This window comes from Diabrotica virgifera, chromosome 1 (genome assembly GCF_917563875.1).
Source record: "Diabrotica virgifera virgifera chromosome 1, PGI_DIABVI_V3a".
In the NCBI taxonomy this organism is placed as follows: domain Eukaryota; kingdom Metazoa; phylum Arthropoda; class Insecta; order Coleoptera; family Chrysomelidae; genus Diabrotica; species Diabrotica virgifera.
In genome coordinates, this window is record NC_065443.1 from 32912783 (window position 1) to 32925804 (window position 13022).

At 32.5% G+C, this 13022-nt stretch overlaps 1 protein-coding gene across 1 annotated transcript; it reads right to left on the bottom strand.

Annotated features, from left to right (window-relative positions):
• Positions 1–204: 204 nt before the first annotated feature.
• Positions 205–11733, bottom strand: LOC114325625 (zinc finger matrin-type protein 5). Its single transcript, XM_028273731.2, has 3 exons — positions 11477–11733; positions 11286–11420; positions 205–514 (listed from the first exon to the last, which is right to left on the bottom strand). Exons 1-3 carry the CDS (start codon positions 11604–11606, stop codon positions 282–284), a joined length of 498 nt encoding a protein of 165 aa, XP_028129532.1. The 5' UTR covers positions 11607–11733; the 3' UTR covers positions 205–281.
• Between the last annotated feature and the right edge of the window lie 1289 nt (positions 11734–13022).

Consider the following 13022-nt stretch of genomic DNA (forward strand, 5'->3'; position numbering starts at 1 on the left):
CTGTCACTATTACGTCACCTGTCATGACTATTTAAGAAGCTTAGGTCCGTTTATTTCATCCCTCCGAATTTCACTATTATAGGTATATCCGTTCAAAAGATACGAGGGGGGGTACGGACTTTTGACTAGCACTGTATATAGTATTGCTTAATACTACGTTGAAATGTTGAAAATGGTGAAAAAAAATTAACTTATCTCACAAAATTAATAAGATGTCGCATTTATTCCTAATAAATTCCACAGGGTTTTGAAAATTACTTAGATATACTTATACAAAAATTTTATTTGCCCCATTCCTCAAAATTGTCGTCATAAAAATGTTCTGGTCTAAATTTTATGAGGGAAGGGGGTAGATCGTTCCTGTTTTCCAAATTTTCAGGGTAAGTCCAAAATAGATGCACCTTATCACTTGCATCTTTATTATTAATTTCATAATGTTCAATCCATTTTTCTAGAGGCGGTACAGGTGGTACTTCTTCTTTTTGTTTTCTCCTCATTTGTTGGATATTCTCAACTAAAATAAGTAAAGGGTAGTTAGTTACTTTAATTGATGTTTGAGAAATATAAATTTACAAAGTTTTGCAAAGACATATTATTATTTACAAAGATACAGGGTGTTCCGTTGAGACTGTTTTATAATAAAATTGATCATATCTAGTAAAAAACTCGGTGTGTAAAGTAGCGTAACTCTAAATTGAAAGAGTTCTCCAGAGCACTTCTATTAAAATGTGTAATGATATACAGGGCGTCATATTTAAAATAAGGAAGTTTTAGTCAACTTTCGGTATAACCGGGAGTGTTACAAAACTTTTTTAAAACTTCTAATTGGAACTTCCAAAGAATCACTCTGTATAAAAGCCTGAACTGCTGGAATACAATTAATTTGCATGTTTACATACATACATACGTAATCTTTATTTCTTTTACCGGCTGACGCCAGTATCGAAAATCAAATTTTACATTTCTGAAATAAATATAAACTCCTAAACCTACATACAGCATAATTAAAATCTAAAAATAAATTATAACTCTTTTATCGTGGGGCTGCAGTATAAGTTCTTCTCCATTCTCTTCTGTTTTTTGTCAATTTTGCTTGCCTGAAGTCTATATTTCTTTTCGTTAAAGCCTTCTCTGTGGTGTTGTTCCATGTTAACTGAGGTCTGCCTCTTTTTATTTTGCCTTGCGCCTTACACTCCCAGACTATTTTAGGAAGTCTCTCATTTGGCATTTGATTGAGGTGGCCAGACCATCGCAGCTGATTTTCTTGAAGTCTATCCAGAACTGCTTTTGTTTGCAAGCGCTTTCTGATTTCCTCGTTTCTTATACGATCCCTCCTGGACACTCCAAGTACTCTCCTTAGGTATTTCATCTCCACAGCCTGTATTCCCGAAGCATTCCGTTGGTTTATTATCCATGATTCGCTGCTATAGGTAAGTGTCGGCACGTAGATGGAATTAAAGACATTCAACTTCGTCTGTCTGGTGATTTCCTTTTTATTGAGCAGAGCCTTCCCTTAAGCATGAAAAAGTCTTTCGGTGTTTCTTATTTTGCTGTCTACTTCTGTTTCAATATTTCCATTTTCGTTAATAAACCCTCCAAGTATTTGAACCATGACACTTGTTCAATTGTTTCATCGTCTATTCTGATTTGGAAATCTTGTTGATGCGGTATACTCATCACTTGTATTTTCCTGGCATTTATTATTAGTGATCTGTCTCTGAATGCTTTATTCCATATAGCCAAATTTTCTTGCAGTTGTTTTGCTGTAGGTGCCAGAATAACGAGGTCATCAGCGTACGCCATTGCGTGTATTGATACCTGCTGCATGAGTCTGTATCCTATGTGATAGGCTTTTGTCATCTGTTTGCATGCTTTCATTATTTCATCAATGACAGCTATAAATAACAATGGGCTTAGTATGCCTTCTTGACGTACCCCAACTCTTGTCCTGAAAGCTTCCGATATTTTATTCCTTTGTCTTACGTGTACCTTCGCATTTTCGGCATATAAACTTTTAATTGCATTAGTTAGATTATCCGGGACATTTTTCCTGATTAAGGAATTCTAAATGATTTGCCTTGGGACTCGATCAAAAGCACTTCGAGGTCGATAAATCCCATAAATACCTGTCCATTTCTTTCAACGGTGTTTTCAACTATCTGCCAATGTGAAGATTAAATCTTGCATGTTTAATAATGAAATAATATTATTATTAGGGTAATATATGGAGCGGAAGTATGGTCAATGACAACAACAATACGAAATAAAATATGAACAGTTGAATTTAAGTTTAGCAGATATCTAAAAATCACCAGAGACAATAGAAGGGAACAGAGAACATATGGAACACAATGAAAGTAGAATACTCAATTAAAAAAAAGTTGGCAAACAGAACCCTGCAATGGTATCGACATGTACAAAGAATGCCAGAGCACAGAAGGCCGAACAGAATACTGAATCGAGAGCCGCTGGGAAGAAGACGGAGAGGAAGGCTGCTATGACATGGAAAACTTACATAGGAAATGCTATGATAGATAGAGACCTCAGAGAAGGTGACTGGGAGAATAGGGTGCTGCGGAGGATAAAAACAGCGAACTCATAATGGGAAAATGCTAAAGGAGAAGAATAATGAAATAATTTCTTGTTGTAGTTTTTTTAAAAACTGCATTCTTCTTAGGGCAGATCTTCTTTCGACTATATTTTTCCGTTAAATAAGTAGTTAATAAATAAATATTATATCTTACATTTAGTTTTGCTTTGAATCATGTGTATTGCATATTTTGCAACAAAGTAGACCAATTAGGTTTCCTGTCTGTTTGGTGCTAACCTATATTCTGGGATCAAAAATAGTTCGATTGAAACTAACTTACCTTAGTACAAAAATGTGCACATAAAAAAAGTTTCAGCCCTTTGAAGTTATAAAATGAAAATCGATTTTTTTCAATATATCAAAAACTATTAGCGATTTTTTATCGAAAATGGACATGTGGCATTCTTATGGTAGAAACATCTTAAAAAAAAATTATAGTGAAATTTGTGCCCCCATAACAATTTTATGGGGGTTTTGTTCCTTTAACCCCCCCCCCTCCAAACTTTTATGTACGTTCCAATTAAATTTTTGTTGTGGTACCATTAGTTAAACACAATATTTTTAAAACTGTTTTGCCTCTTAGTACTTTTTCGATAAAAAGCCAGTGTTTATCGAGATATTCTGAATATTTGTCGAATCTATCACATATTTGTATATGGTTAAGTACGATTAAAGAGACCTGTTAATATCTGAAAGTTTATTTTATAATTTACATTTTTAGGTACATTTTGAAACATTTTAAAAAACAAGTCACATCTCGATGAAAGGTCGCTTATCTAAAAAATACTAAGAGGCAAAAAAGTTTTAAAAATACTGTGTTTAACTAATAGTACCACAATAATAGTTTAATGCGAACGTACACAAACATTTGGAGGGTTTAAAGGAACAAAACCCCCATAAAATTTGTATGTAAACATATTAAAAAATAAGCTGCATCTCGATAAAAACTCACTTATCGAAAAAATACTAAGAAGCAAAAAAGTTTTAAAAACATTTTGTTATCAAATGTTATCACAATAATAATTTAATTGGAACGTACACAAGAGTTTAGTGGGATTTAAGGGAACAAAACCCCATAAAATTTTTACGGGGTGTACAAATTTCACTATTTTTTTCTAAGATACTCCTGTCATAAGAATGCCACATGCACAGTTTCAATAAAAAATCTCTAATAATTTTCGATATATTGAAAAAAATCGATTTTCATTTTGTAATTTCAAAGGGCTGAACTCTTTTTAGGTGCACATTTGGACTAAGGTAAGTTAGGTTTAATCGAACTATGACCTGCGTTTTAATTTATGACCTGCATTTTTGTTACACCTTGTATAACTGGACTTATAAGAGAAAAGTTCTTTAACCCGGAAGCAGTCGCGCCGTTAGGAAAAATCTAACATTTTATCCTTTTTCGTGATAACTGGATGAAGAATTTTGCAACATAACTTTCCACTAATAAGTGCCTCCAGGAATATTGTAGTAGGTAATGCTTAGATACTTTTTTTAATTTTATTTTTTTTTATTTTTTTTTTTGTAGAATTTATGGCTTTGGTGAGAACCAATTAGCTTTACAATTGTTAGAAATAGATATTTTTAACATAACAAGTAAATAAAAATATTATAAAATAAAAATTTGTTTTAAATTCGTGTTTAAATTCATATTGTTAGATTTAATCTAATCGCGCGACTGATTACGCGACAGAAGAGAGCGTGACTGTTCCCGGGTTAAGACAAAAAAATATTGATTTTGACTAAGTTGTATGTTAAAAAAATCATTAAAAGCAATGAAAAACGAATAAATTTAAAAATATTTTAATTTTTTTTAAGTATTAAAATAGAGAGAAAATCAGTCGACATCTATTAGATACTTTTTATCGATTTTTTTAACGTACTAAAAAACTTAGTCAAAATCGGTATTTTTTTACTTAACCCTCCGGTGTCCATATTGCGGCACTCCGTGCCGCATTTTAAAGTTTTAATAAGTTTTTCCAATATTCTTTCGTACACACCACTATCTATTTAGATAATATCGCACATATTATGTGCGAATGACTATCTTTAAAATACTACCTGCGGCTATTGCATTTTCGGAATGTTTGTATCAGTTTGATATTGAGCGTTAAAGTGAGAGTTGTTCAATATTTTTTTTGCAAAAATCAAAATGAGACAAAAATTCAGTGCAATGTGTGTTTATAAGACTAATTCAATTATTTTGTATTTAAGTATTTTACTATTGGGATGTTTCTGAAATTTTTTTTTTAGTAAACGTTGTCTTTGTTCAGATTACATTGTAAGACTGACTACAAGTTTTTTTATTTTGCGCCTGAGTCATAACATTCTGTTAAACTCATATAATAAAATGTTAAAATTAACGCTTTTCTTTTGTTATTCTAACAAATTTTTGATATTTTTAACATCTAATACCTACCGTTTTTTATTCGCTAATAGCGGAGAAATATTGCAACTTTCTCAAATAATTCATATTGCCAATTGAAATTGTCAAATTGCCGTATATTTCATACCTACTGTCATTGAAGAAGAAAAATTATATATTGCTCCACAATATTGATATATGCAATTATTATATAAAGGTAAATTTAATTAATTGTATTTTGCTTGCAGTACTGCATTTTAATAACTAATTTTATTTACTACATACAATTGTTTACGTTTTAATAACATAACCTGAATCTTATTTTTTCTTCTTATTAATTTTTTGGACTATGGCCTTGACAATTATCCAGCAACCAGGACGCTTTTCAGGTGTTGCTTTTCCGAACTTGCACGGTCCCAATATGTGCGGCATTAGGTACCGCAGTGTGTCCACTCATGTTACGTTACGAGACGTTGCTACCCGAGGGTTAAGACCTTTTTACTTATCAGTACAGATATGGCAATTGTTAAAATATTCTTTTAAAACCAAAAAACTCAACTTATTACATACAAAAGTCTACAAAATCACTCCCAAATAGACAAAAAAAGAAAATATATGGACATAAGGACAGCAAGGTAATAGTCAGTGAGAAAGTAAGCCAACAAGATAAGTTGCTTTTGCTGGACATCAACGTAAAAAAGCGAAACTAAACCAAAATATCAGAGAGTACCAAACAAAATCAAGTGGTGGATGTTATAAAAGATAAGAAACAGGGTTTACTCAGGGCAAGGATAGTAAAAAAGGATATGCTGAAACATGAAAAGAAGTTGGCCAGTATCATGAGAGATGCAATACTTGGAAAAACATCAAAAAACAAGTTTGAAAATAAAGAGAACTGGTGGTGGTCAAATAATGTTCAAGAAAAAAGAGAAGAGAAAATTACATAAACAGTGACAAGAAGATAGTTTGAACACAGATCTTCAACACTATACGGTCGCTAAAAAGAAACTGGAAGAAAGGTGGCAAAAGCTAAAGCAAAATTACATACAAATCTATACGATCAAATGTATACCAGGGAAGGAGAGACAAAGATAGGTACATAAAAATAGCCAAACATAGAGCATAGCAAGCAAAATATTTTAGTGTATCAAAGATGAAAATAAGAAAATACTAATTCACAAAAAGAATGTTAAAAAAAGATGGAAAAAGTACTTTGGCAGTTCCGTAAATGAAGAATTTTACAGAAAACCAGTTGAGGTAACGGAGACAGCCACAGCAACAGTCACCAAAATATCTAACGAGGAAGTGGTTCAAACACTTCAAAAAATATTAGGAGGACCAGTTGGACCAGATGATATTCCTGGGGAAGTTGGAAAGCATCAGAAGAGAGGAGTAAGTTGGCAAACAGGTTTATTTAATAGAATTGTGAAAGTTGGACAAATGCCAGATGAATGGAGAAGCAGTATATTAGTAGCTGTTTACAAAAACAAGGGAGATATCCAACAATGTACAAACTGCAGGGTCATAAAACTACTTAGTCACATACATAAAACAGCCATAAGATCAGCAATGATGAAGGGAACTGAATGAAGGGCAGTTTAAAAAAAAGAGAAACAACAAATCCATGTGGCGAAAGTAGAATGCTTAGATGGATGAGTGGAGTGACAAAAAAGGATAAAATTAATAATGAGTATATTAGGGTAAGTCTAGGGGTGGCACCAATTGATACCAAATTGTAATAATTTATATTACAGTAACTTCTGTCTGATGTGTCAGCTATAAGTTTCGACAGTTCTAAATTGATTACTGCAGAGATAGATTGATGGTTGAAAAATTCCATACGAGTGGTGTATGTAATACACCAAGCACCTAGTTATGTAAATAAATTTTGTGACATTTAAATTAGGCTTATTTACTTAAAATAGCATTATTAATGTATAGCGACTTATATGTAACAAAAGCTAGACATTTTTCAAACTTCTGTTCTATATAGTTTTTTGTATGAAGGCTAATTTTAGAGAAAAAGAAATGCTTGTGTTTTTGTTCTTACATTTGTTGTTAATCGTTATATTTTTGTTATGTGCTATTGTTTTTTGTTAAGACATCTTTTAAATATTTATATGCCTACATTTATTTTGTACAATGCATGTACTGAAAATACCTAGTTGTAACTTTTATTTGTGTTTTTAGTTGTTGGTGTACAGGGGTGCTTCGGTGGATAGCTCAACTGTCTTCATAGTCCAAAAAAAGGCAGTCAGGGTGATCCTAGGACTAAAGGCGAGAGAATCCTGTAGAGACCGATTCAAATCACTTAATATACTCGCTTTCTCAGCTATCTATATATACAGTGAGCACGTAAAGGTTGGAATAAATTCATTTTCTCGAGAATGGACGATTTTAAAAGAAAATACAGAAAGAGATCAATTTTTATTTTTAAATTACGACTTTTTGGCATATGTATCATACTAGTGACGTCACCCATCTGGGCGTAATGACGCCATCGATGATTTTTTTAAATGAGAATAGGGGTCGTGTGATAGCTCATTTGAAAGGTAATTCAATTCTCTATTCAGTAATATAAACATTAACATAATTATTTATACAGGCTGTCCAAAAAAAATTATTTGATCAAATTTATTGACATAAAAAGAAGAATGTATGTAATTTATTTAATTCAAAATACATTTTACTGCTCTCAGAAAACACAAAAAAAGTTTATTTGAAAAATAATTGTGGCTTTTCGCTTAAATTAAATGTTCAAACTGTCACGGGGCTGGTGGGTGGCTGCTTTAATATTGAATTTAAGCAAAAAATCAATATTTATTTGCCAAATAAACATTTTTCCTGTTTTCTGATAGCAGTAAAATGTATTTTGAATTAAATAAATTACACACATTCTTCTTTTTATGTCAACAAATTTAATTCAAAAAATTTGTTTTTGGACACCCTGGATAAATAATTATGTTAACGTTTACATTACTGAATAGAGAATTGAATTACCTTTCAAATGAGCTATCACATGATCTCTATTTTCATTACTAAAAATCATCGATGTCGTCATCACGCCCAGATGGGTGACGTAACTAGTATAATATATATGCCAAAAAGTCGTAATTTAAAAATAAAAATTTACCTGTTTCAGATTTTTTTCCAAAATCATCCGTGCTCGAGAAAATGTTCTCGATTTATTCCAACCTTTACGTGCTCAATCTATGAATGTATTATGTTCCTCTTTAAAAATTTTACTTTGTTTTATCACCTGCTACAAAATCATGAACACAAGAAGCCTTAATTTGAATATTCCACTTCACAGATTGTCCCTAACAGAGAGAAGTCCTTTGTATGTGTGTGTTAAATTTTACAATAGTCTACCATCTGACATTCAACGGGAAACAAGCTATAAAGCTTTTAAAAGAATGGTTTTTCAACATCTGGTTAACATTGAGCCCTATACTGTGGTGGAGTACCTGGCCTATCAGCCTTGATAGCCTATATGTAATTTGTATTGTTTGTATATTTTAGTGTATTGTTAATATATTTTTTTTAATATGTGATTATTAGTAATATTTTTTAATATGTGATTATTAGTAATGTGACGTTATTTGCTCAATTATGTTAACAGTTTATGCAAATAAAAATTTACTCTACTCTACTCTACAGAAAACACTGCGCCCATAGTTATGTCTAATAGACGAGCGCCCATAGTTTAAGGTTCAACAAAACATTGGTCGGAGCATAGTGCTATGAAATCAGTTGAAAAGTGATAGTTGGTATATTTAAATAAAGAAGTTTGTGTTAACCCATAACTGCTGAAGACAAAAAGTTATCTCGCAACTGCTATTGATAGGTCACTGTGACCCAGTTTTAAAATTCTGACATAAAGAAATAACATTAACTACTACATTTATCTTAAGTCATAAACACTAAACTAATTTAATGTAAAATAAATTGTTGTGTACAACTTGAGCATATTTTCAGAGCACATTGTAAACTTATAGGTAATTTGCACACAAAACAGTATGTACTTGTTTTTCAATCTTGTAATTGCGCATCTCTTCCTTTTACATAATATATTTGGTATTGGCAGTGGTGCATGTGTGTCAAATATATCTACTCCGAGGATATACGCTGTGAGACATCGAAGTTTCCTGGGTACGTTTAGGTCGTAAAGTTGGGTCAACATGACCCACTACGTAATTATTTCGAATTTGACAAGATCAACAAAACTGCTCACTTTGCCTTTGTATGAAACACTGACTGACTAGAGAATCAGTGAGCAGACAGCTCCCCCACTATCAAACTTAAATGGGTCTTCTTCTTCATGTGCCATCTTCTCTAAGAAGGTCGGCAACCATCATGGCAATTCGCACTTTTGATACCACTGCTCTCAGTAGAACTGCAGTTAAACCAAGCTCTCAAATTGTTTAACCAGGAGGTGCGTCTTCTTCCACTACTCCCTCTACCCTTTATTGGTCATTGTATTATATTAATTGCAACAAGTTATAACATCACCCATCATGACGTGTCCCAGATATTGCAGTTTTCTAATTTTATTAAAATTTTAAACATCTCTTTCTTTTCACATTCTTCTCAAAATCTCGACATTTGTGACTGTATCCACCCAACTTATTCTTAATATCCTCCTATAGGCCCATAACTCGAAGGCTTCTAATCTATCCGAAACATCTTTCTTTAATGTCCAAGCCTCCAACCCAAAAAATAATACGGAAAACATGTAGCATCTCATCACTCTCATCTTAAATGGGTAGGTCATATTAAAACTACTGCTGCGTCACACTGACTCTGTCTTTAGTAGTAATGGGTTAAGTAAATTAGTAAACACACAAACAATAAGATCAAAAACTATATACTATGTAAAATATTCAAGTATTTAGTTCTAAGTAATTAGAAATAAATTGTAAGTAAAGCTTCCGAATTTCTTATTAGGGTAAACCATAGATTTATAATACTCTAGATTGCGCCTTACGATCTTAAAATGGGTGACGGTTGCGACAGAGATAAATGAGTCTATTTGGTCGGTAGTCTCTTTTTAATTTAAGGGGAATATCGACGACGTGACTATCCCACTTTATCGAGTATTATGTACTGACAGTTCGAGTGGGTGGTGACGAGAAATGGTCTTTGGTCTTCAGACATGGAGAATCGTGGTTCGAATCCCATACCAACTTTACCTTTTTTATTTTTAATTTAATCAATATTGCGTTTATTAGATATTTTTACATCTGAAAAATGGACCTAAGTAAATCTAGCAGATAATAAATGTATGTATAGTAAGTTAATATTGGAATACATAATTATTTGTAAAATAAGTCATTCGTTATTAATATAAATTCGGCCTTATTCGAATGACGTGAATAATGTTTGTATTGCTTCTACCTTTTTAAAAAATTGTAATAATAGTTTCATAAATAAAAATAATGTCTAATTACTTATAATTGAATCGGTCATTTCAAAAACAGCAAAGTCCACAATTTTCAGAAACTAACTTTTTGAGAGGAATAGACTCCTTTAAGATAAACGTTGTGTGCAAAAACGACACCAGTCCAGTAAAAACATTAGGAACAAAACTACAATATAACTCTGAATTTTGATGTCATCCATTTCATCCATCTTTCGACTATATAGGTAGTTTTCTTTGCTCTTCTGTAAAATTAGGAATATGTGACTCGTGTCTCGTGTTGTTTTTGAAATGACCGATTCAATTAATAAATCGATGATGGTACATTATGTTGATATTAATTATTGGTAATTTGTACGAATATTTTTAACAATTACTTTATACTATTGTACCATTAACTTATTAAAAAAATAACATTGGCTTTTATATTTTTAAAAATCTATAGGTACCTACACAGTTTTTCTTATTTGTTATATATTTCTTTGCTTAGATTTATTTTAGAGATATAATAATATCTAATAAACGCAATATTGATTAAATAAAAAATAAAAAAAGTAAAGATTGGTATGGGATTCGAACCAGGATTATCCACGTCCGAAGACAAACGACCAGTTCTCGTCGCCATCCGCTCGAACTGTCAAATTATCTAAAATACTCGTCGATAGAGTAGGATAGTGACGTCGTCGATACTCCCCTTGAATTAGAAAGAGACTACCGACCAAATAGGCTCATTTATCTCTGTCGCAACCGTCACCCATTTTAAGATCGTAAGGCGCAATCTAGAGTATAATATATCTATGGGGTAAACTAATAAAACTGGTATTAAGTATTTGTAACCAAACAATTAAGTATTGAATAATATACCAGATGGCCAACTATTGAAGTAATTTCAATAAATGTACACTCACCTTGCTTTCTAAGTTCACACAACTCTTCAGGAGAATAATGAGTGAACCTACACACTCCCTCAAAAGGACAGCTACCTTGGGAAAATCGTCTACATGGTATTTTTAAAAGCTCTTCCTTTAAAACTGTTTCTGGATCTAAATATAATGTGTAAATTATAGATTCATTTGGACAATAATTATCACATACTTACCTCTACAAGATTCATAATGCATATTTCTAAGTTTTATGTGGTTGGCACTTTGTAAGTGCTTCTTTCTAGCGTCTAGATCATCTATAAAGCATTTTTCGCAATAATCACAGTAATACCTTCGGCCCATCATAATTGTGAGTTAACTAAAGCACTATATTTTTGTATACAGAATTTTTAGGTTAGATGCATTCTTCTTTTCGAAAGAAAGATTTTGTGGATTGCTTTGGATGGACGTGTGCCTATCTTCATGTCTATATAAAGTGTTGCATAATATGTGGTGTACAAATTACCAAAGCCTAAAAATGTAATATAAGGAAATAATAATATAAGGAAACACAGCAAACAAATAAAACTGAAAAAATTCAGGATATTTTGTAGGGACAGGGACACTGATTTAGATAAAAAGATATAAACAAACAATATTAATTATTCATTACCTACCTACAAGCATCTGTCTTGGCTTAAAGAGATATTACTATTTAATTTCATAACCAAGGGCGGATCCCGGACCGATTTTCGGGAGGGGCCGTGAACTTTTTTTGGGAGCGGGAGCGAGTACCGGGGGTCTGGGGGTAATTTTTAAAAAGTAGGGTTACAATGATGAGTTTTAAGGCACTTTTCTCATACTTTTGATTGCCATAAAGTCATTCAAAACTTAGGGTTATTAAAGTATTAATAAAGTTAGTACCGATTCCTACACATTTCTTCAGATCCAAGTGCAGTTCTTTTAACAAGTTTAATACTATTTTTCCCAATGCTTCTCCTGTCAGGCATTATTCTTCCCCTCTGTCTTTATTTTCACTAATTATTTTTATGTTTCTGATAAGCGTCAATGGACTTGACAAATCTTCACGAATGTGTTAATTGTGTAGGTATCTATGTACTATGTATCTCAAATTTAGAGAAAGCTGCTTCATGGTGAGATACGTCGGTCGTTTCGTCAAATATGAGAGAGTAATAATTTACACTTTGAACCTGGCTCATTATTTGTTCAATTATTATTTCTTCACTACAACATGTTATCAATTGATTTTGACTGGTGCTACTAATGTAAGTACGTTGTTTGGGAAGATGCTGTGGATAGGTGCTGTTTAAGAATCTTATCTCCTGATGCAATTTTAAACCTTCACAATTCCCCTCATTGCTAGATCCAGCATTTTCGTCCAGGCAGAAGGCCACCTACACGATGGCCTCTTAGAAGAATATTTTGTCGACCTAAGTGTATGTAAACTCTACTATTGGTCGTAGTCTTTCTCTATTTTCTTGTATCTGTTTAGATCTCTGAGAGTTTATCGCCTATCTGGTTAATGACTGACTTTTGCGGGTTGCGCGATAACTTTGTAGAAAATCTAGCTCAACCTGAAGGCACTCATTGTGGTCTGATGTTTTTTCATAGGATTGTATCGCTTCGTCTTTGCCCATTACTTTGGCGACAGAAGTTAAAGGTATATCGTGACAAGGCTTTGGGCTGTCATCCCCTGCTTTATTATGACCATATTTTTCATTAGAAATATAAAACGCAATACTTGCAAAACAATCCTTTTTG

Bases quoted from the DNA above. Each gene is read 5' to 3' on its own strand.
- LOC114325625 (XM_028273731.2), bottom strand. From the start codon at position 11,606: ATGATGGGCCGAAGGTATTACTGTGATTATTGCGAAAAATGCTTTATA. The intron at 11,421-11,476 runs GTAAGTATGTGA...CATTATATTTAG, and splicing joins GCATTATGAATCTTGTAGAG to ATCCAGAAACAGTTTTAAAG. The intron at 515-11,285 runs GTGAGTGTACAT...TACTTATTTTAG, and splicing joins GTGTGAACTTAGAAAGCAAG to TTGAGAATATCCAACAAATG.